The sequence below is a fragment of the Sminthopsis crassicaudata genome, chromosome 5 (assembly GCF_048593235.1).
Source record: "Sminthopsis crassicaudata isolate SCR6 chromosome 5, ASM4859323v1, whole genome shotgun sequence".
Lineage (NCBI taxonomy): Eukaryota > Metazoa > Chordata > Mammalia > Dasyuromorphia > Dasyuridae > Sminthopsis > Sminthopsis crassicaudata.
In genome coordinates this window covers 24357593-24381752 of record NC_133621.1, presented here as the reverse complement: position 1 = coordinate 24381752, position 24160 = coordinate 24357593, and the positions used below count along the sequence as shown (strand labels likewise).

The 24160-nt window shown below is 41.9% G+C and overlaps 2 protein-coding genes and 1 pseudogene across 2 annotated transcripts; 1 reads left to right on the top strand and 2 right to left on the bottom strand.

The window, feature by feature from the left end:
* Positions 1-8535: 8535 nt before the first annotated feature.
* On the bottom strand, positions 8536-9948 carry LOC141543789 (tripartite motif-containing protein 43-like). Its single transcript, XM_074269513.1, has one exon. The coding sequence runs from the start codon at positions 9946-9948 to the stop codon at positions 8536-8538; it is 1413 nt and encodes a 470-aa protein (XP_074125614.1).
* A 2419-nt stretch (positions 9949-12367) lies between these two features.
* Positions 12368-13738, top strand: LOC141543788 (tripartite motif-containing protein 43-like). The gene has a single exon (XM_074269512.1). The coding sequence runs from the start codon at positions 12368-12370 to the stop codon at positions 13736-13738; it is 1371 nt and encodes a 456-aa protein (XP_074125613.1).
* A 3709-nt stretch (positions 13739-17447) lies between these two features.
* On the bottom strand, positions 17448-19748 carry LOC141543787 (RNA polymerase II elongation factor ELL2 pseudogene; annotated as a pseudogene).
* Between the last annotated feature and the right edge of the window lie 4412 nt (positions 19749-24160).

Genomic DNA, 24160 nt, shown 5'->3' with positions numbered 1-24160 from the left:
TCCCCTGGCAGATACATTCCTAAATATTTTGTGTTATTAACATTTATTTTAAATTGAATTTCTGTGTATATCTTGCTGCTGGACTTTGTTGGTAATATATAAAAACTCTGATAATTTGTGTTGATTCATTTTGTATCTTGAAACTTTGTTAAAATTGTGAATTTTTTCCTGCAGGTTTTTAGCTGATTCTCTAGGGTTCTCTAAATATACAATCATATCATCTGCAAAGAGTGATACTGTGGTTTTGTCATTACCTACTCTCATTCCTTTGATCTCTTTTTCTTCTCTTATTTCCAAAGTTAACATTTCTACTACAATATTGAATAGTAATGGAAGCAGGAACGTAGAGGTACAGGTCACTTTCTTCCCCCTCCTCCTACTCCTCAAGTAGGGGTTGTAGATCCCCAGGACCCATGGAGGTGGCTGTGGCTTAACTACCTCCCAGTAAAGCCTGCCTGAGTGGAAGGCCTGCTCAGCAAAGACATAATGAAGAAGAAAGTCGTCAGGAGCCTTAGTCTCCACCTGCCAGTCCTCTTCAGCCTTGCCACTCTTGAGATCCCCAGAAACGGAAACACATGAATCAGCTGATGTGGGATCCATGGTGAGATCCACTCTGAAGCTGTGGAGAATCTCCATCAGGCCAGGGATGGGATATCCTCTCAGTTCTGGGGTGACAGTTTTGGCCCTTTGAGACAAAACAGCATCGATCCTTCTCAGTCTTTTCATGTCTCACAGAATCCAATAATTCCTGATGGTTTCTATGTCCTGCAACAGTCTTATCAACCATTACTTCATTTCAGGGAATCTAATGTTTCCTGTGGGTTTTGAAGTTCTATAACAGTTTCATTATCAGCCAGGATCATTAAGTGTCAGATGTTTTTTAGTTCGAGGTTTTCCCCTTTTTCTGTCTCTCTGTGATTGACAAAGAGAAAATGGCTCATTGGCAACCATCTGATCCCTTCTCCATCTGTAGAGATACAAGCGAACCCTCTCCCTCAAGCAGTTAACCTATCTGTTTCCTTCCATTCACCACTTTCTGGATCTCTCCACATCACCTGGCAATTACACTGGAGCTGCTTGCACTAGACACTGTCCTTCCTTGGGGTTAAAAATCCTGTATACTCCCCAGTTGTACTCCCATTTCCCCATCAGATTGCTTCTTGGCTGATTGATCTCATCAGAGTATTGAACTTCCAAAGACTCTCTGGGTGTAGCATAGGCTCCCATCATACTCCAATGCCATTCCTGATGCTCTGGGGGTGGGCTCCACTTCTCATTTCCCTGGGTTAATCTATAGTCTGAGTCTCAATGGAATCCCTTGTTGCATTTTGGATGTGGGGTTTGGGGTCTTATTCTGTCACACTGTATTCTCACTTTGTCTCTTCACTTACATTGAGTTTTCCAATGCCCTACTTTACCACATTGAAAACATTGATGAGGGTCTCTGTTGGGATTACTAGGTGAGAACTGAGGTTGTCTGGATGGTGACAAGGTGAGAATTCAGGTTTTCTGGACAATTACAAGGTGAGAACTCAGGTTGACTTGATAGAGGGGGCAAGCTCATTGGCTGGGGTGGTTCTTCCCAGAAGCCCTTGCATTGTCCCACGCCCATTCTCTGGGAGGATAAAAAGAGACAGCATTGGGCGCAGAGAGCAGATCGGCCTGAAGAAGGATAAGAGTTGGAGGAGATTCAGAGCCAGGATTCAAGAGAAAGACTCTCTGAATTGCATCAGGCTTGACGGGGCTCTCTGCAGGAAGGGAAGTCACTTCTTTGGACAAGAGTTAACAGCAACTGCCTGGAGACAACGGTTCGCTACAGGAAGAAGAATCTGTCTGAGAGATTTGAGTAGACACAGCAGATCTCTTCCCAGAGAGCGATCCAGCAGCTTTTGGAGACGACAGCTCGCTACAGGTCTCTGCAAATTCCTTGCCAAAAGGTATCCTGCCTTCCCAAGTTCGGATCTTGGGAAGTCTGCATCATAGCCTAAGTATAAAATGTGTTTTTGCTGACTCTTGCACAGCATCTTATTATCTCCTGTAAAGGAGCATCTTGTTCCCAGAATCTGGGCAACTATCACCATATTGCTTAATAGGAATCTGTATTAGTAAACCTGATGCTGCTACTTTTGTTGGGTGATAAGGCATTTGTGCCTTTGTGGCATAGCATCTTATGATCTCCCCTAAAGGGCATCTTTTTGTAGTCCTACAATAATTCTTCTACAAACCTCATTACCATTTTCTTTAGCAAGTTGTCATTATAATTTCTGTTGCTACTCTTTCACCAATAGTTCATATGACAGCTATCTGCAGAAGTCCCAATAAAACAGCAAAGGATTCATTTGAATCTTGGGCTATTTTCCTGAAGGCTTCCTCTCTACCTTGTATTTCTGGGACAGTGCACCAAACTTTGATAGCAATTGAAGCAATTTGTTCATATGCTGTAAAAGTTTAATTAATCTGATCTAAAGTGTCTGCATAAGGAACTAAATATGTTCTTGTTCAGAGGTGACTGGTATATTAACTCCAGGTTGCCTATTTCATTGAGCTTGCATTCTACATAGTTTACTATACACAGAAAGACACCAAAGTTTAGTCCAGGTTCTAAAAATGTCAATGCTGTAGATTTCCATTCATTAGGGGTTAAAATTTCAAAAGCCAAATTCTCTAATACCATATTAAAGACCATGTAAGACAATGTAGACCTATAAAGAGTGCAAGTCTTTTTCAGATCTTTGATGCTTTCCAGATTAAAGATTACTTGATTTGAAGAGTCACACTCTTCAATCACAGGAGATGCTTCTATTCTCAAATCAGATGTATCCTGCTCTTCCTCTTTAGCTTTAATTAGTGTCTTTTCAAATGGTGTCATAGGGGATGGATGGACAAAGCTGCTGTATGGATGGTGCTGATGGTGTCACTGCCCTCCCCCCTCCTCCTCTCTGCATCCAGGAAGGCAAAATTGAGGGGGGATGTTCAAGAGAAGGGAAAATGCCCTAATGGCCTTAGCTGGTTTGTTACGGAGGTGTGATAGTGAGAAGCACCACATTCTTAAAGCTTATCTGTATGGTACCATTCCCCACCTCCTCTTTCTTCTTTCTCCTCATACTTCCTTGTCTGGCTCTTCTTAAAATTTTTCATTTTTACCTTTTAAAAAAAATTTTTTTATTCGAACTTGTAGGATGCTTTAAAGCCCACTGCATTGTATTGTACACAGGAATGTTTCTTTGGGAATTGAATCAGGATCCATAGATTCAAAATATTCAATTACTTGCTCTCCCAGTAATTCCCACATATCTGGGCCTACTTTTTCTTCCTTAGATAGTCAAGGTGATGTGCATTCTAATATATTTAAGAGTGCAGTGATCATCTGCTGCCAAATTACCAAGAAAATTTGCTTCTTTATTAACTATGCATTCTGTATATTTCCCTTGATTTGAGGGAGACACTTTTCTTAGTATTTGCCCCATTTTAACTAAAAACTAAAAGAGACTAGATTAGCCCTTATCAAAGTTTTCTGCTTCTCTATTTTTTACTGTAATTTTTATTGACAGAATATTGATTATGTAATCCATTTTCATATCATATTGCTTTCTGCCTGATTGGTCATTTCCAAGTACCTAACTTCTAAAGGCTCTGGGTGGAGCATAGGCTGTCACTTTTGCCTAGGGCCCTTGAGATTCCTGTTTCCCTGAGTCAATCTACATTCTGATGTTCATTGGAAGCCTTGTTGTATTTTGGACCTGCATTTTTGAATGTTGATCTGCCACCCTGTCTTTTATGCTAACATTGAGCTTTCAGTTGCCATACTTTACCACAGGATAGCATTGATGAGTTTCTCTAGAAGTCCCTTGTGAAAAGGGACCGTCTTTTCATATTCAGACTTTGAAAAGTCTACATTACACCCCGAGTATTAAAGATATTTTTCCCGCTGTGGCACAGCATTTTATGATCTCCTCTACAGGAGTATCCTTGTGAAGTCCTAATAAAATTCTCCTAAAAACATCATTAGCATTTTCTTTAGCAACTTGTCAGCATAAATTATGTTGCTACTCTTTCAACAATCGTTCGAATTATAGCTATCTGAAGACATCCCACAAAATTAGCAAAGGGTTCATTTGGACCTTGGGCTATTTTTGTGAAGGCTTCTCCTCTATCTACTCTTCCTGGGAGGGTGTCCCATGCTTTGAGAGTAGAAGCAATTTGCGTATATGTTGGTATGGGTTAATTTATGTGTGCTGAAGTGTCTGCATAAGGACCTAAACCTGTTACTTGGTCAGAGACAAATGGCATATTAACTCCAGTTGCCTGTTTCTTTGAGCTTGTATCCTACAGACTTCACTCTACTCAGAAAGCAACAACAACTTTTACCCAGATTATAAATATGCCCTTGCTATAGATTTCCAATCATTAGCGGTTAAAATTTCAAAAACTCAAATTCTCCAATACCATCTTAAGATAATACAATGTAGACCCATAAATAGTGCAAGCCTTTTTCAGATCTTTGATGATTTCCAGATTAAAAGGAGTGTATCTTCTTATCTCTCAATCTGAAGAGTCAGACTCTTCAATCACAGGATATGCTTCTATTCTCAAATCAGATGTATCCTCTCCTTTATTTTTGTGTTCAAGTAGTGCTTTTTGTAATCCTGTCATACCTGGTGGACAAAGGTGCTGCCTGTGGGGTGCTGATGGTCTCACTGCCCTTCATCCTTCTCTTCCCTGCACCCATGAAGGTGTAATTGAGGGGGAAGGGTAAGGAGCTGGTGAATGGCCTCATGGCTTTTGCTGGGGTGTAACTGAGATCTGAAAGTGAGAAGCACCACACTATTAAGCTTATCTTTATGGCACTTAAGATCCATCTTTCCATGCCTTTCATATGCTTTGTTAGTACCATTTCCCCCCTCCTCTTTCTCCTCATACTTCCCTTTTTTTTTTTTTTAGAACTTGTGAGATTCTTTAAAGCCAATTGTATTATATTCTACATAGGAATGATTCTTCAGGAATTGAATAAAAAGTCAGAGATTAATAATATTCAATTAGGTACTCTCCCACTAGTTTACAAGAAGGAGAAGGCTGCTTTCTAAACATTTATACCATTTCAGCTGAAACACTAGTTTAGCCTTTAACACTTTCCTTTTTGTACTCACCCTGATTTCTGGGTCACAGGGATTTTTCCACTGAATTCTGGATCGTGTCAGTCTGGACAGCTGAGTGTAAATCCTTAGCTCCACATTCATCGCCCAAATGTAGTGTTCTGGTTGATTTTGTGGAGCCTTCCTTTCAGCCGAATAATCACCAGGAGAATAGCCAGAGACAAAGTCCAAAAACTTTTTATTGCCTCCTTCACAGTCTTGTGTCCTTGCCTGGAACCATGGCTTGCTTTTTGGAAGTCCTCCAGAATGTGTCTCGGTTTCTTTGCAGAAGGCAGGAGGAAAACCACCATAGCTTGTTCTCCAGCCTCCAGCCCTCTGAATTCCCTAGATGTTTCAAGGCCCCTCTAGGTCTAAATATGCCCTCTTAAATAAATCCACTATTACAAAGAAATCACTCCAGTATACTGAGTATTAGAGTATTAGCCAATCATTATATGACTAGGGGACCATTATTTGTTGTCAGGTTCATTGTCAGGTCAATCATACTGAACTAGGGAACAATTAATCATGATGGCAAACTAAATAGTCATTGTCTTATCAATTCCACTGAGTTAGCACCTTGTAAGAATCCTTGCTTGTTGTACAGAGTTCTGGCTCATTACAGGGTCAAGAAGGGGGAACGAATGAAATTGCCTATGGATCCAAGGTTATCCAAGATAATCCCACTTTAGGTATTTTAAGAAAGCTATACACCCCAGTAATTAAACAAGACTGTGATGTTAAATAATTTGCTGAATGGATTTTGAAGTAATTATTTTTCAGAGAATTTGCAGTTAACTAGAAATCTAACAAACTTCTCATAGAAGTTCCTTGCATAAATGGATAATTTTCATTGTATTAAGTTAAACAATTTTGTCCAAGGAAGACCAATGCTGCCAAGATAAGAAGGACAGCAGAAAACTGGGAAAAAAATTTTACATCCAAAGATTCTGCTACAGACTTTATTTCTACAAAAAATTTTCTCATATGCTTTGAAAAGGTAATTAATCTGAGTTAAAGCATCTGCAAACTGACTTTTTCCTGCTAATTGGTCAAAGGTGATTTGTATATTAACTCCAGTTTGTTTATTGCCTTGGGCTTGTATTCTACATAGTTCACTATACTCTGAAAGTCACAAACAGTTTTGTCAAGGCTTTAAACTTCTCCTTGTTATACATTTCAAATCACTAGTGGTTAAAATTTCCTAAGCCAAATTCTCTAATATCCACTTTACATACGATGATGTAGCCCCATAAAGAGTGAAATGCTTTTTCAAATCTTTGATAATTTCCAGATCAAGAGGAGTGTATCTTCTCCTTTCTTGACCTGAAGAGTCAAATTCTTGAATAACATGGTGTCCATTTATTTTTAAATCAGATATATCCTGCCCTTCCTCTTTAGCTTTAACTAGAGACTATTGTAATAATTTCATAGAGCTGGACAGAGCTGTTGCATGGTAGTGCTGATGGTGTAACTGACCCTCCTCCTCCTCCTCCTCCTCCTCCTCCTCCCTCTACCCATGAAGGGCCAAATGAGGGGAGAGAATCATGAGATGGGGAATTCCCTAATGGCTCCAGCTGTGAAACACTATACTACTTAATTTCATCAGCTTTGTATTTAACTCCTTTCTTGTCTACTTCTTCAGGCTTTTCAACTGTTTTATCGACTTCTGGCCAAGATGGTGGCGTGGAAGCAGACAGCTGCTTGAGCTCCGCGTTTTCTCTCAGGACTTACTTCAACTGTTCTTTCTTTTTCCTTTCTGTAATCCTTACATAATTCCTTAAAGCCAATTGTTTATGTATAAAAGGTTCCTGTAGGAATTGAATCAGGACCATTGTCATTGCAATATTCAATTAATTGTTCTCCTACTAGTTTTCACTTGTCTGGTTCTAATTAACCTTCCTTAGAGAACCAAGGAGGTATATATTTTAATGTCTCAAAGAGTTCAATGAATCCCTTCCAAGTTACCATCAGACTATGCTTTCTAAACATTTTCCTTGAGATGGAGAAGTCTGCTTTCTAAACATTTGTACCATTTCAGCTGAAACACTAGTTTAGCCCTTCACAGTTTCCTTCTTGTCTATTTTTTGTACTCACCCTGATTTCTGGGTCACAGGGACTTTTTCACTGAACTCAGGATCCTGTCAGTCTGGAATACAGAGTGTAAATCCTTAGCTCCACATTCATCACCCAAATGTAGTGTTCTGGTTGGTTTTGTGGAGGTTTTTGGACCAGCCTTCTTTCAGCAGAATAATTACCAGGAGAATAGCCAGAGACAAAGTCCAAAAACTTTTATTGCCTCCTTCACAGTCTTGTGTTCTTGCCTGGGACCCGGGCTAGCTTTCTGGAAGTCCTCCAGAATGTGTCTTGCTTTCTGTGGGGGAAGCCAGAAGACCACCACCCAGTCTTTGTTTTGAAATCTCCCTGAGCGTGGTAGCTTGTACTCCTGTCCTCTGTCTTCCCTAGCCTCTTCTAGTCCCCTCTAGGGGAGGATATGTGCCATCTTACATAAATACACTATTACAATTAAATCATTCCAGTATACTGAGTATAAACCAATCATTATATCACCAGGGAACCCTTATTTGTTGTAAGGTTAAATCAATCAGACTGCACTAGAGAACTATTAATCACCATGCTAAAGTAGATAACCATTGTCTTATCAATTCCACTGAGTTAGCACCTTCTAAGAATCCTTGTTTTTTCTACAGAGTTCTGGCTCATTGCAGGGTCAAGAAGAGGGAAGGAATGAGCCTGACTATGGATACAAGATAATCTGTGCACAAATCAGATTTAAAAGTCCATTGAGCTAAACTTTAATGTTTACATTACTTGAAGCTGTATGACTTTGAGCCAATCGCTTTGCAATACCTCAGTTACTTCATCTCTACAAACAGTTGGAGAAGGAAATGGTCAGCAGGAAAACATTGGACTCTCTTTGCCAAGCAGACTTCAAATGGGGGAACAGTCAGGCACAATGGGAAAGAGTGAATAAAAACAAAAAACACACAGGAGCACAGTAAATGTTAGCATTTATTTCATCTTTATTGTTAAGAAAAACTGTCTTTTGTAATCCAAGGGAACAGGAATTGAAAAAAGGATTTTGTTAAATGTTAGGAACAAAACAAAACATAAAGTTATGAAATCCACGTGCTTCACATGAGGTTTTCATTACCTGTTCCACCAGAATCAATTGATTGTGAAAACTCATAAACAGGTAGATCCATGGAGGACAAGAGGCCAGACACTGTGGAATGATGTCCTTCAGCTTACTGGGTGGAAGACTATTGTCCTTTTACTGACTAGGAAGTCCCTCTTCATGAAGTACAGGTGATGCTTATTTTTTTGCAAAGAAAGGTCAGGGAGCAGAGTGGTGGGTTAAGAAGTCCTGCTTATAGAATGTTTATTGAGATGAATGGCAGCAGGAACAAATATGGGAGTCCACTGGACAGAGAGTCATGGGACCAGGCTTTGTCCCTGGAAGTGGGGGGCCAGGGCAAAAGATGGGCTTGACAGGAGCTGTGAAGGGAATAGAATAGAATTTATAAATAAGAGAACGCTGGAGAACGTTGTAAAAGCCCAGAGTGCCAGAGCAATATTGCAGGTACACCCCAATGCGAGGGAAAGGGCTTTTCACTCGATGGTTCAATGGCCCAGGATAGGTTCGTAAATAGTAATCTTCTTCCTTCTTGACACACTGAAGCAGGAACAGAGATGTACAGGTCACTTTCTTCCCCCTCCGCCTCCTACTCCTCAGGGAGGGGGTGTAGATCCCCAGGACCCACTGAGGTAGTTGAGCCACATCCACCTCCCAGTACAGACTGCCTGAACTGAAGGCCTGCTCAGCAGAGACATAATGAAGAGGAAAGTCCTCAGGAGGCTTAGTCTCCTCTGGCCAGTCCTCTGCAGCCTTGGCACTCTTGAGATCCCCAGAAACGGAAACACAGGAATCAGCTGATGTGGGGTCCAGGGTGAGTTCCACTTGCAATCTCTTGAGAATCTCCATCAGGCCAGGAATGGGATGTTCTATCAGTTCTGGGGTGACAGCTTTGGCCCTTTGAGACAAAACAGCATCGATACTTCTCAGTAGGTGCTTGGAATCCTGGAGCAGATCCACATTGGGTTGGTGAGCTAGAGCCTGCAGCTCTAGCATGAAGTCCTGAAGGGTTTGCAGGTGCTGGGATAGTCTGTCCTGGTTGGCCTTGTGCTCTTGCCTTATCCTTTCAGGGACTCCTAGGGACTTCACCTCATCCAAAAGTAGAGTGTATATTTTGGAGTATTCCCTTGAAAACAAATTGCTCCAGTCAACAGCGGGTTTCTCCTCCTGGGCAAGAAGTTGCTCATCTTCCTCCAGATGATTCCCCAAAAGACTCCGAATGTGCTGGAGCTCCCTCCTGTATTTGTGAGCAGCCTCTTGTATTGGGGAGATCTTGTGAGCCCCATGCTCTGGGCTTTCACCACATGTCACACACAGTGCTGTCTGGTCCTCTTCACAGAACAGCTTGAAGGGTTTCTGGTGAGGGACACACTGGTTCTGTGCTTGAGTGCTCTGCATAAGCTTGAAGCTGATTTCTTTGCCCAGCTCAGTCAATTGTGCTAGGCGCCTGTTCACTAAGGGGATCTCCCCGTACTGGGAAGCTTGTCTGCATTCGGGACAGGAGAAAGCTAAAGTTTCCCCTCTCCAGCTGGAGGAGAGACAAGCTTGACAAAAACTGTGCCCACACCCGATGGTGACAGGCTCACAGAAGTAGCACCTGCAGATGCTACAGGTGATCTCACTCTGCAGCTCCTTCAGAGGTTTCCCAGGGGCAGCCATTCTTTTCTTTCCAATTGCTTGTAGTCTGCAGCAGCCAGACGATGAGACTTGCCTTCAAAAAAAGCAGTGCTTCTGAGCACAAGGATGTTCTCCTTTTATAGGAGGTAGCCCCACCCCTTAGGCCCTCTGAGCAAAGGTGTTAATTCCCCTGGCCTGCCATCCTGCAGAGCAACCTGGTAACTCTTCTTGATGGGGGCAGGCTTGAGTGCCCTGAGTTCACACCTCTGTCTGCCTCCTTTCATTGGACAGGTTTCACCAAAGAGATCTGTCTTTAAGTGGGAATGTCAAACAATTCTGGAGATTTTTGTCAATGGATTTTCAAATCTCATTTTTCAGAGACCCTCTGCAGACAGAAAATGGCTTCTTGCCTTTCCCCTTCCATACTCAGTTGTTCCCCAGCAGTTATAGAGACTCATCTTCCTTTTTCCCCTTGAACTCCCCTTATTGAGAGGCAGAGAATTCGAGATTTTGAAGTCCCCTCTAGTCATCTAGCTCAACTACCACATGAAGGACATCCCCCTTGAGAACATCCCCATCCTACTGATCAGCTAGTCAATTTCTTAGAAAATACCAAATCTTTTTTTGTTAATTTTATAATTATAAACTTTTTTGACAGTACATATGCATGGGTAATTTTTTACAACATCATCCCTTGCTCTCACTTCTGTTCTGAATTTTCCCCTCCTTCCCTCCACATCCTCCCCCAGATGTCAGGCAGTCCCAAACATGTTAAATATGTTATAGTATATCCTAGATATAATATATGTGTGCAGAATGGAATTTCTTGTTGCACTGGAAGAAGTGGATTCAGAAGGTAAAGATAACCTGGGAAAAAAATCAAAAATGCAAACAGTTTATATTCATTTCCCCGTGTTCCTTCTCTGGGTGTAGCTGATTCTGTCTATCATTGATCAACTGGAACTGTATTAGATCTTCTCTATGTTGACTACATCAGAATACATTCTCATACAGTATCATTGTTAAAGTGTATAAAGATCTCCTGGTTCTGATCATTCCACTCAGCATCAGTTCATCTAAGTCTTTCCAAGCTTTTCTATATTTATCCTGTCAGTCATTTCTTACAGAAAAATAATATTCCATCTGATTCATATACCATAATTTACCCAACCATTCTCCAATTCATGGGCATCCATTCATTTTCCAGTTTCTAGCCATTATATAAAGGGTTGTTGTGGGGTTCTTTAAAGCCAATTGTATTATAATGTACATAGGAATGATTACTCAGGCATTGAATCAGGACACATAGTTTAATAATGTTCAATTAGTTGCTCTCCCACTAGTTTCCACATATCTGCCTCTCATTTGTCTTCCTTAGAGAGCCAAGGAGACTTGCATCCAATATAATTAAGAGTTCGGGTATGTGCTTCAAGTTACCAACAAACTTTGCTTCTTTATTAACCTAATTATGTATGCTACATACACCCCTCAGGGTGGGGAAGGCTCTTGTCTTAATATTTGTCCCATTTCAGCTGAAACACTAGCTTAGCTCTTACCCAGTTTCCTGCTTGTCTATTTTTGTATTCAAACTCTTTCTGGGTCACAGGGACTTCTCCATTGAATTCACCAATCCCATCAGGCAAACTGCTGAGTGTAACTTCTTGTGTCCAGAGCCACAAAATGTAGTGTGCTTTTTTCAGTGCCCCACTTTGGGCGCCAAAATGTAATGTCCGGGCTAGTTCTCTGGAGGGTCTCAAGAAGGGCCTTGGACTTTCAGTTAAACAGTAATAAAGGCAGGAGAGCCACCATGAGGCTGGTCAATGATGGCGTCCCAATTCTTCTCTATGTCTCTGTCTGAGACTCTTCTATGTCTCTGTTTTTCAGATAAGCCTATGTCTGTCTGCCCTTAAACACCTAAGTACCATTACATCTCTACAGCACACTAGAGAACTATGAGAGAAGTAGAGAACTAGAATCGCCGTGCTAAACTAGATAACCATTGTCTTATCAATTCCACTGAGTTAGCACCTTCTAAGAATCCTTGTTTGTTCTACAGAGTTCTGGCTCATTGCAGGGTCAGGAAGGGGGAAGGAATGAGCTTGACTATGGATCCAAGATAATCTGTGCAGAAATCAGATTTAAAAGTCCATTGAGCTAAATGTTCATGTTTACAAAGCATTCCTCCTTAGAGGAAAAGGTGCATCCTCACTTTGACTGAACCCTTTTATCCAATGGAGCCAACCAGAGATGTGAACTCAGGGCCTTCAAGATTGCCCCCTTCAGGAAGAGTTACCAGGTTGTTCTACAAGATGGCAAAGCAGGGGAGTTCACACATTTGCTGGGAGGGCCTAAGGGGTGGCGATGCCTCCTATAAAAGGAGAGAGCATCCTTGTGCTCAGTAGCTCTGCCTTCATTGTCAAGGAAGATTCTTCCTCTGGTTGCTGCAGATCAGAGAGAGAGAATGGCTGCTATTGTGAAATTTCTGCAGGAACTGCAGAGGGAGATCTCCTGTAGCATCTGCAGGGGCTACCTGTGTGAACCTGTCACCATTGGGTGTGGGCACAGTTTCTGTCAAGCTTGTCTCTCCTCCAGCTGCAGAGTTGGAGCCCAAGTTTTCTCCTGTCCTGAATGCAGGCAAGTTTCACAGGACAGCGAACTCCTGCTTGTGAACTGGCACCTAGCAGAGTTGACTGAGCTGGGCAAAGAGCTCAGCTCCAAGATTTTGCAGAGCACTCAAGGACAGAGCCAGTGTGTCACTCACAAGAAACTCTTCAAGCTATTCTGTGAGCAGGACCAGACAAAACTGTGTGTGACATGTGGTGAAACCCCAGAGCATGGGGCTCACAAAATTTCCCCTGTACAAGAGGCTCCTGACAAATATGGTAGGGAGCTTCAGCACATTCACAGTCTTTTGAAGCAACATCTGGAGGAAAATGAGCAACTTCTTGCTCAGGTGAAGAGACCTGCTGTTGACTGGCACTGGATGATCAGGGGAGAATTCCACAAACTGCACCACTTGCTGATGGAGGAAGAAAACCGATGCCTTGAAAGGATAAGTCAAGAGCAGAAGGCCAGCCAGGACACACTATCCCAGCACATACAGAGCCTACAGGACCTCCTGCAAGATCTGCAGGAAGTGGGCCAGCAAGCCAATCTGGATCTTCTGCAGGATGCCAAGCAGTTGCTGGGGAGGAGCGAGGCTGTGTTGGTCCAAAGGGCCAGGGCTGTCACCCCAGAACTGAGAGAATATCCCATCCCTGGCCTGCTCCAGATGCTCTACAGATTCCGAGTGGACCTCACCATGGACCCCACATCAGCTGATTCCTGTGTTTCCATTTCCGGGGACCTCAAGAGTGCCAAGGCTGAAGAGGACTGGCCAGAGGAGACTAAGGACCCTTCTTGCCATGCTGTGCTTGCTGAGCAAGCCTTCCGCTCGGGCTGTCAGTACTGGGAGGTAGATGTGTCTCAACTGCCTCAGTGGGTCCTGGGGATCTACACCCCCTACTTGAGGAGGAAAAGGACCAGGGACATGGACTCCTGTGACTTTGCCTTCTTGCTTCGCTGTGTCAAGAAAGAAGGAGAATACTATTTACAGACCTATCCTGGGCCATTGGACCATCGAATGAAAGGCCCTCTACGTCGGGTTGGGGTGTTCTTGGAATATTCCCCTGGGGCTCTGGCCTTTTACAATGTTCTCCAAAGTTCTCTTATTTATAAATTCCATTCTATTCCCTTCACAGCCCCCGTCGAGCCCATCTTTTCCCCTGGACCCCCACTTCCAGGAACAAAGCCTGGTCCCATGACTCTGTGTGCAGTGGGCTCTCATCTTTGAGCTTGCTGCTGTTCCTCTCAATGAACATTTCTCCAGGGAGTTCTCACCTTCTCCCTGGCTGTGTTCACTGTATTTCCAGCCTTCCCTGAAGGAGAAAAAGTATCACCTGTGAGTTTTTCTTCCACTTCCCCCAACCAATGGGGGAGGGGGCAGGTAGAGCTATTTCATCCAAAAATAAATCTAGATAATGTTTTTCACTGTCCTGTACACATTTCTGAGTTTTAGGTTTTAAAATGAATTTCGTTTTCTGAAATTCAGAATATAGGTGACACTTAAATAATTTTGAATGAAATTTTTACAAAAACAAAACTCATGTCCAGGAGGACAAACAGAATTCTTCATATATAGCTCATATAATTTTAACAATGTGTATAATATACAACTTAGAAAGCAACATTAACACCTTAAACATTTCATCTAATTAGAAGATACAAATATGTGACCTTTTTCAATAAGTTACCAGAGAGAATGTGGCATCATTACTACACCCAGTTTTTTAGCTTAGAATTCAATCAAATACAGATTTAAATTTCCAGTAGTAATACTGGATTATGTATTATGTATATTATTTTGGATATATGTATAGTATTATGGATTAATGCACCCATATTTCTAAGATTTTGTACCCAGAATAAACAACTTCAAAATTGTAGCACATACTTTTTAATAGTAATTATTTCATTTAATTCTCTCATACAATACAAATCAGAATTCTGATATAAACACACACAGACCTCACATTTTAAGGTGGAATCAAACTGCCTTTCAAGTTACAACAATTTTCTTCTCTTTTCTCATTCATTTCTTCTGCAGTTAAGGGTTGAAGGGAAGAGGGTTTCCTTGGGTACAGGATGCCTTGAATGATAAGCCATACCCTTTTATCTACTGGGGGTTCGAGAGGAGGATTTTAGAGCTTGGGACACAGACAGTCCCCATCTAGAAAGAAAGGAGCCTCCTGTACATTAGAGAAGCTGTTAGCCTAAAGCCATAAGGATCTTAATCAAGAAGAGTGGCAATCTAATCAAGACAGGCTTGGACAATGAATCTCTCTTCAAGGGAGAGAACCTTAAACTAAGAAAACTTAGGTGAATTTGAATTGCAAAGACTAGGCAAACTGTCACAGACCAACAAAAATGGGATCACAGAGACAGGAACAAAACAGACCAAAGGTCCCTTTTTAATCTTAGATGACCAGATATTACATGAGTTTCCTTAGCAATGTCAGGGACGCAAACACCCCTCAAACCTCCCCATACACAATCTGCCATCCAGCAGCCTCTCCCATTCCTGTCACATTCTCCTAGCCGAAGCTTAAAGATCTGTTCGAGAAACGTGGAGTCCTCACCAGAAGTTGAAAAACAACTTGATTTAGGACATCTCCGAATAAATCTGGGCACTAGCCCCCAGTTTTGCTACATGATCCATGAAGCTTGGAGGGACAAAAATCACTGGATCTCCCCAATAAAGCTCCACCACCTGGAGGAATGGGACTGAAAACTGGCAGTACTTGCATGTAGGCAAGGGAGAAGGCCAGCATCATGTGTTTGCTGGGCTTCTAGTCATTCCCCACCTTGAGTTGAGGAGTAGGAATTGAGTAGCAGGACAAATGGTGGGATGCTTCTTGCTTGGCTTTTGTTAAGAAGAAGGCCAAGGGTTTTAAGCACCAATAGGATGTGGGTAATACAGACTCCTGATGATGAGAGGGACCAAAAGTTGGAGTTTGTTCATGCGGAGAATTCACATTGGCCATTCTTTTTGGCAAAAAGTAGATTCATTTAGGGAAGAGGTTATAGACAAAGTGAAGAGATCCTATACACACCAGGAAAGGTAAATATTAAATAGAGTTAGGTGAGCATAGAAAAGGGTTTTAATAATTAATGTTGGAATTGACCAGAAGAAAGGAAACCTCCTATGAGATTTGGATATACCCTTAGCTGGCAGTCTGAATCCTGAAAGGGACAGCACCCTAAAAGAGTTAATTAGCCATTTTGGAACTATGTTTAAAGGGCTATTGAATTTCATACCCTTTGATTCAGCAGTGTTTTTATTGGGCTTGTATCCCAAAGAGATCTTAAAAGCGAGAAAGGGACACACAATGGCCTCCTAAAATTCCACCAGTAACTTGAAGTTTGAAAGTTTCTAAAAACGGTCCAGTAAGGAATAACAGAAAACAGATTTATCTCTTATTTTAAGGAATAAAGTGGTTTTTTTGTTTTTTAATAAATAGTTCAACAAACAAAGCATCTTCATTGAATTTTCTGTGTGTAGTAGCACTGCTGGATCAAAGGGTATGCACAGTTTGATAACTTTTTGGGCATAGTTCCCAATTGCTCTCCAGAATGGCTGGATTCTTTCACAACTCCACAAACAATGCAGCAGTGTCCCAGTTTTCCCACATCCCCTCCAACATTCATCATTATTTGTTGCTGTCATCTTAGCCAATCTGACAAGTGGATCGCTATACACGTCAACACTACACTACACTACACTGTACACTGTACACTGTACACTGTACACTACAACAACAATACTGTATGGAGAAATATTCTGATTGAAGTGGATATCTTCAAAAAAGAGAAGATCTAATTCAGTTCCAGTTGAGCAATGATGGACAGAAACAGCTACACCCAGAGAAGGAACACTGGGAGTTGAGTGTAAACTGTTTGCACTATTGTCTTTCCGCCCAGGTTCCTTGTACCTTCAGAATACAATTCTTACTGTGCAAGAAGAAGTTTGGTTTTCCACACATATATTGTATCTAGGATATGCTGTAACACATTTAATATGTGTGGGATTGCTTGTCATCTAGAGGATGGAGTAGAGGGAGGGAGGGGAAAATTAGTAAAAGTGAATAGAAGGGATACTGTTGTAAAAAAAAATTACCCATGCATATGTACTGCCAGAAAAATTATAATTATTAAATTAATTTAAAAAAAAACAGAAATAGTAAAAAAAAAAGGAAAGGGACCTTTATGTGCCAAAATCTTTGTGGCAGCCCTTTTTAGAGCGGGTAGAAACTGGAAATTGAATGGATGCCCATCAATTGGAGAATAGTTGGGTGAATTATGCTATATGAATGTTATGGAATATTATTGCTCTGTAGGAAATGATCAGCAGGATGAATGCAGAGAGGCTTGGAGAGACTGACATGACTGATGTTGAGTGAAATGTGCAGAATCAGGAGACCAATATACAGTTCAACAGTGACACTGGATGAAGATGTATTCTGATTGAAGTGGATATCTTCAACACACAGAAGATCTAATTCAGTTCCAGTTGAGCAATGATGGACAGAAACAGCTCCACCCTGAGAAAGAACACTGGGAGCTGAGTGTAAACTGTTTGCACTATTGTCTTTCCGCCCAGGTTCCTTGTACCTTCAGAATACAATTCTTACTGTGCAAGAAGAAGTTTGGATTTCCACACATATATTGTATCTAGGATATGCTGTAACCCATTTAACATGTGTGGGATTGCCTGTCATCTAGGGGAGGGAGTAGAGGGAGAGAGGGGAAGATTTGGAAAAAATGAATACAAGAAATATTGTTGTAAAAAAATTACAAAATTAAAAAGAAAGTAACCCAAAGTTTGCTAATAGTGAAATTTTCAAATGGCAAAGTTTCAATATTTTAGAATCTTCCAGCAATTCATTTGAAATGTTAAATAAATAAACTTAAGTTTATTCACATCTTCTGGTCTAAGCAGAGGTCTAGTGCTGTTGGTCGAATTCACCTATTAGTCTTTTGATGTGAGCCAACTTGTTATGAAGATAATCACATCGGGATTTTTCTTCATGGTAATTGGGACTAGCCTGATTGAGCTTCTGATATTCTTCTAAGACCTCTTCATGAAGAGTCTGATACTCTTTGGAGCCTGGAGAAAGACGCTGACGTTTTGCATCAAGTTTCCTAAACCTTGTGGCCACCGTCTCCATTCTGGCATGCAAAGTTCTATACTCATCATACTCTGTATTGAAGTCATCTGTATAATTCTGGCGTTGCTCATGTGAGCCAATAGCAATATATTTTATTAAGTAATCTGGCCGTTCAATAGTGGATGAAGGGTCAGTGGAGGTAGGGCCAACCTCTTTAACTGCATCATTTGAATCCAGACTAGAGCTATTTAGCTTGGCAATTTCCTCTTTCCCCTTAAGGTCTTTCCCCTTTTCCTCAATGGGCTGTTTTTGAATTGGGTCCTTTTCCTTATGTTTTTTAGATTTTTCTTTCGATTTTTTATGTGCCATTGAATGCTTGTCTTCCATGGGCTTTGGACCCTTGGACAGGATTGAATCAGGGGGTGGGATTTCCAAAGACGTCCTAGAGGTATCTTTGTCCTGCTGGCGCTCAAAGATGCTACCATTTGGACCACAGCTGTCCATAGGCGGATCTTGAGTCCCCCTGCCTTCTGGAGTGCTAGGGGACTTGGAGCTAGACTTTGCAGTCTGAGGAGGATTTGAAAGTGGAAGGTGGGTTGAAGGAAGAGGTGGTGGAGTTGGGCTGGCAGCAGTTGGAGGAGGAGGAGGAGGAGAAGGAGGAGTAGAAGGAGGGGGAGGAGGAGGAGGAGGAGGGGTAGAAGGAGGAGGAAGAGGAGTAGAAGGAGGAGAAAGAGGAGGAGGTGGAGGAGGAGGAGGAGGAGAAAGAGGAGGAGGAGGAGAAGGAGGAGGAGGAGGAGGAGGAGGAGGAGGAGGAGGAGGAGGAGGAGGAGGAGGAGGAGGAGGAGGAGGAGGAGGAGGAGGAGGAGAAGGAGGGGGAGTAGAAGGAGGAGGAGGAGTAGAAGGAGGAGGAGGAGGAGTAGAAGGAGGAGAAAGAGGAGGAGGAGGAGGAGTAGAAGGAGGGGGAGGAGGAGGAGGAGGAGGAGAAGGAAGGGTAGAAGGAGGAGGAGGAAGAGGAGGAGGTAATGGGGGTGTGGGTGGAGCCCCAGCAGTTTTTTGAGGGGTGGAATTCAAATGACCGTTGCATGTTGGATGAGCTCTATTTGTCAGGTGAGATATCCGAGGTTTTTTATTCCTTAAAGGATCTATGAAATCTGAATCCAAGAGGTGTTTCTGAGAAGCAGAAGGCGCAGCCTCTTTCCTAGAACGTGGAGGAGCTTCGGAAGCGCTGGTGCTCGAGTCATTCTGGGGAGATGGAGTCAGTTTTCTCGATAGCACTAACTCCAGGGACTCTCTCTCTGTCTCATTGTATCCCGGCCAATCTTTTTGGAGCTCTTGAAATACAGAATCCTTTAAGGAATAAGAGAGGTCCTCGGGATTCAGCTTGGCCACCTGTTGAAGGATGGCTCCGAGGGAGTCCTTGTCTTTTGGAGAAACGCCATCTCTCTGTAATCGAGCCAAGAGTTCTGGTTTCTTGTAAGTCTTCAGCGCCAGGAGGTGAATCACCCTGGCCCTGTAGGGCCGCCCAGAAACACTGTCCTTCAGTTGGGTCTTCCAGACGGTAGGTGCAGGCTCAATAGGAGCTGCCCTTTTTCTCTCGGGGGCCGCCTGTGGCCCAGCTGGAGGCGCTTTCCCAATTTCTTCTCTTCTTCCTGCAATGGGTCCGCCGGCTTTGCTAACGTTTGTCCCTGGGTTCCGGGATTCCTCTCCTGCCTGCCTCCTGCCGTCTCTTGGCCCTTGAGAGGAGTCCTTTGTTGCCCTGACTGTAACTTGATCTTGAATAACTCCCAGGCAGTGGAGCTGTGAGGCCCCAGAAGGGGAGACAGTTTGGCGGACGCACTCAAAGCTTTCCTGAGGGTGATCTTTGCCAGGGGTGGACAGGGAGAAGCTAAAGTTCTGCACTTCCTCTGGACGATCCTTTTGGGGAATTCTGAGCAGCCCCTGGAATCCCTGGAACTGAATGGAAGGTCTGGAAGGAGTTCCATGCTTGTGGCTCTGGTAGGTCTCCAGCGCCCGGATCGCCGTGTCCGTGAGCTTCACGTGCAGCACGGTGAGATTGTCCTGGCCCAGGCTCCAGCAAGATAAGCCGTAGCGCCGCTGCTCGCGCAGACCCCCCGCCGCCGGCCCCCCCGCCGCCATGTTAAGCTCCTCAGGAGGCTGCTGCTCCCGCTGCCGCTTCTGCTTCTGCTGCTGCCGCTGCCGCTTCTGCTGCTGCTGCTGCTGCCTCTGCTGCTGCTGCTGCTGCTGCCTCCGCTGCTGCTGCTGCCTCCAGCACAGCTCCCTGCGTTGGGCGCCACAATGGAGTGTTGTCCTGTCTGCTCTCAATTATAAGCCTTCTCTGGGAGGAGGATTTTTCTCGGCTTTTCCTTCCGTTCTTGCGAATCTTCTCTTGTCCAAGCGTCCCCAGTCAGCTCCACCGCAGAATCTGCAATTCCCTTCTTCCGGAATCCTGGCTCCTTAAATCCTCCCGGAGAATGGGCTTACAGACCAATCAGCAAGCTCTTGCGAAGGTGTCAACTCCTTTAGAGGTGGCAACTCCAGGTGTCAACTCTGAGCTAGAGAACTGTGAAGTCCTGCCTTAGCCCCCAGGAAGGAACCTAACGGGAAATAGAGGGAGGAGATAGCGCTCATTGTATGAATCACTCTGATGTGAAGGAAGGAAAAATGAAAGGAGCAGAACCTGAAGAAATTATCCATAGTAAGCATTATTGCCAGAATGGTCAACAATGAAAGAAATAGATAATCTTTTTTTAAATCATTTTTATCATTGATCCCTAATCAATCCAATGATCAAAGAGGACTAGGAAGATCCCCTCAGGAAAATGTTATCCACCTCTGAGTGAAGATTAAAGTATGTTTAGTTTTACTTGATTATTATACTTGCCTTTTCTTTTGGGGGGAGGCCACACGGTTAATAGGTATTCCATGACCTTACATATATAATCGATAACACAACAGGCGGGGGAGGGTTTAGAAAGAGGAAGAGAATTGAAGACTCCATTTTTTTTAAAAGGAATGTTACAAAATGAACAAAAACAATTTTCTTAAAGAATAGCTAAATCTTTTCCAGCTGATCTTTTTTCATGATATTGCTGTTACTGTGTACAATGATCTCTTGATTCTACTCACTTCACTTTGTATCAGGTCATAGAATTCTTTCCAAGTTTTTCTGCACACTAATGTGTTTGTCGTTTCTTCTAGCACAGTAGTATTCTATCCCAACCCTATACTACATCTTGTTCAGCCATTCCCCAAGTAAAGGGCATCCCCTCAATTTCTCATTCTTTGCTAACGATTTTTGGCCAATATTTTTTTATGTGCTTCAAAGGAAGGGGACAGACAGTAGTAATTGTGGGCCACACCTGAAAATGTTTCACTGTCTATGAAAGCTAATTAAATAGCTGAGGGGTCAAGCTGAGCTGTATGATTTATTAGCCAAATAAAAGGAGGCATGATAAATAGGTCAGTGGATCCCCCACTGATCAGTCAGCCCATAGATCCTGAATACAGAGTGAGACAGATTCAAAACAATTAATCAAATAAGATGAATTAATTAAAAAAAAAAACTAAACACTTAACCAGGATACAAAATTAGGCAATCAGATTTCTAATTGGAGTAAAGATTAAGGATGTTCCAATTTTTTGGGGGGGATATTTAACAAATAAAATTCCCTAAAATCAGACAAAGAGATGTCCTCTTCCTCCCTTCCAAGTGTTTGTGAACAGTCAAAAAACATGGAAATGATGGCTGACTGACCAGATTGGGCCCAGTTTTCAGATAAAACATAACGGTTGATGAAGATGAACCAATGTGAGAAAAGTCCTTGCATAAATCTGTGATCTGAGAGGTTCTCTGGTCAACATAACGGACCTTTTCAGTTAAGGTCTAGGCTTAATAATCTAGTTTCCTGATCATGCAGGTCTAGATTCAGACAATGCAATGAGATTTCCCCCAATTCCCTTGACTGAGTAAAGTTTTCTCACAAGACATATCTTGGACTAGGCCCTAACTGAACAGAAAAGGAAATGTGCTAGCTCCACCATGAAGTGCCAATAAAGAGGCAGTTTGGTTCACTGCTGTTTGTTGTTCCAATTCCCTCTGGGCTTAAAGAACTTTGTGATGCTTTGTGATGCTAGAAGACTTTTGATAAATGTTCAATTTGGGTTGCCAAATCTTAGCACACAAGTATGTCCTTAGTATATGCACATTGAATTGATGAGTGGTATCCACTTGTCAAAAATGGCATGTATGAGATGATCTGAACTTTACAAAATCCCCAGATCTCAGTACAAGGGTTCTTATAGGGCATTAAGTCATACTGTTACCAGAATAGGAATTCTCTTCACCCTATTCCCAACAAGTTGTCCTATTCAGGCTTATTTCTCCTATTAGATGCAAGTTCCTTGAGGGTAGGAGCCATTATGCTAACCTCTCTATTCCCCTTACCCTAAGTTCCCAACCAGAATATGGGTGTATTTGGTTTTTTTTTTCAAGATCAAGAAGATCTTCATCTTCTTTTTTGTTTATTAATTTTTATAATTATAACATTTTTTGACAGTACATATGCATAGGTAATTTTTTTACAACATTATTCCCTGTACTCCCTTGTGTTCCGAGTTTTTCCCCTCCTTCCCTCCACCCTCTGCCCTAGATGGCAGGCATTCCCATACATATTAAATAACTTATAGTATATCCTAGGTATTATATATATGTGAAGAACCGCATTCTGTTGTTGTTGTTGCAAAGGAAGGATTGTATTCTCAAGGTATAAATAATCTGGGAAGAGAAACAAAACAAAAGAAAACAAAACCAAACCAAACCAAAAACCAATGCTCTCAGTTTAGGCTCATTTCCCAGTGTTCCGTTCCTGGGTGTAGCTGATTCTGTCCATCATTTATCAATTGGAATTGGATTAGCTCTTCTCTATATTGAAGATATCCACTTCCATCAGAATACATCCTCATTACATATCATTGTTGAAGTTTATAATGATCCCCTAGTTCTACTCGTTTCACTCAGCATCAGTTGATATAAGTCTCTCCAAGCCTCTCTGTATTCCTCCAGTTGGTCATTTCTTATAGAAAAATAATATTCCATAACATTTATATACCATAATTTACCCAACCATTCTCCAATTGATGGACATCCATTCATTTTCCAGGTTTAGCCACTATGAAAAGGGCTGCCACAAACATTTTGGCACATATAGTTCCCTTTCCCTTCCCTTAGTATATCCTTGGGATATAAGGCCAGTAGTAGCACTGCTGGGTCAAAGGGTATGCACATTTTGATAAAATTTTGGGCATAATTCCACATTGCTCTCCAGAATGGTTGGATTCTTTCACAACTCCACCAACAATGCATCAGTATCCCAGTTTTCCCACAGCCCCTCCAACATTCATCGTTATTAGTTCGTGTCATCTTAGCCAATCTGACAGGTATCTAATGATATCTCAGAGTTGTCTTAATTTGCATTTCTTTGATCAATAGTGATTTGGAACACTCTTTCATATGAGTGGAAATAGTTTTAATTTCATCATCTGAAAATTGTCTGTTCATATCCTTTGACCATTTATCAATTGGAAAATGGCTTGATTTCTTATAAATGAAAGTCAATTCTCTGTATATTTTGGAGATGAGCCCTTTATATTAACTGTAAAAATATTTTCCCAATTTGTTACTTCCTTTCTAATCTTGTTGGCATTAGTTTTGTTTGTGCAGAAACTTTTTAATTTGGCGTAATCAAAATTTTCTATTGTGTGATCAATACTGGTCTCTAGTTCTCCCTTGGACACCAATGCCTTCCTCCTCCACAAGTCCGAGAGGTAAACCATCCCATGTTCCTCCAGTTTATTTATGATTTCGTTCTTTATGCCTAAATCTTGGAGCCATTTTGATCTAATCTTAGTATGTGGTGTTCAAGGTGGGTCCATGCCTAGTTTCTGCCATACTTATTTCCAGTTTTCCCAGCAGTTTTTGTCAAATAATGAATTCTTATCCCAAGATTTGGGATCTTTGTGTTTATCAAACACTAGCCTGCTATTTTTATTGACTATCTTGCCCTGTCAACCTAACCTATGCCACTGATCAACTAGTCTATTTCTTAGCCAATAGCAAATGGTTTTGGTGACTGTTGCTTTATAATATAGTTCTAGATCAGGTACAGCTAGACCACCTTCATTTAATTTCTTTTTTTCATGACTTCCCTTGAACTTCTCCACCTTTTGTTGTTCCATATGAATTCTGTTGTTATTTTTTTCTAGGTCATTAAAATAGTTTCTCGGGTGTCTGATTGGTATAGTACTAAATAAAAAGATTAGTTTAGGGAGTATTGTCATCTTAATTATATTCGCTGGGCCTATCCAAGAGCACTGAATGTCTTTCCAATTATTTAAATCTGACTTTATTTTTTGGCAAGTGTTTTGTAATTTTGCTCATATTATTCCTGACTCTCCTTTGGTAGATATATTCCCAAATATTTTATACTATCAACCGTCATTTTGAATGGAATTTCTCTTTGTATCTCTTGCTGTTGGATTGTGTTGGTAAT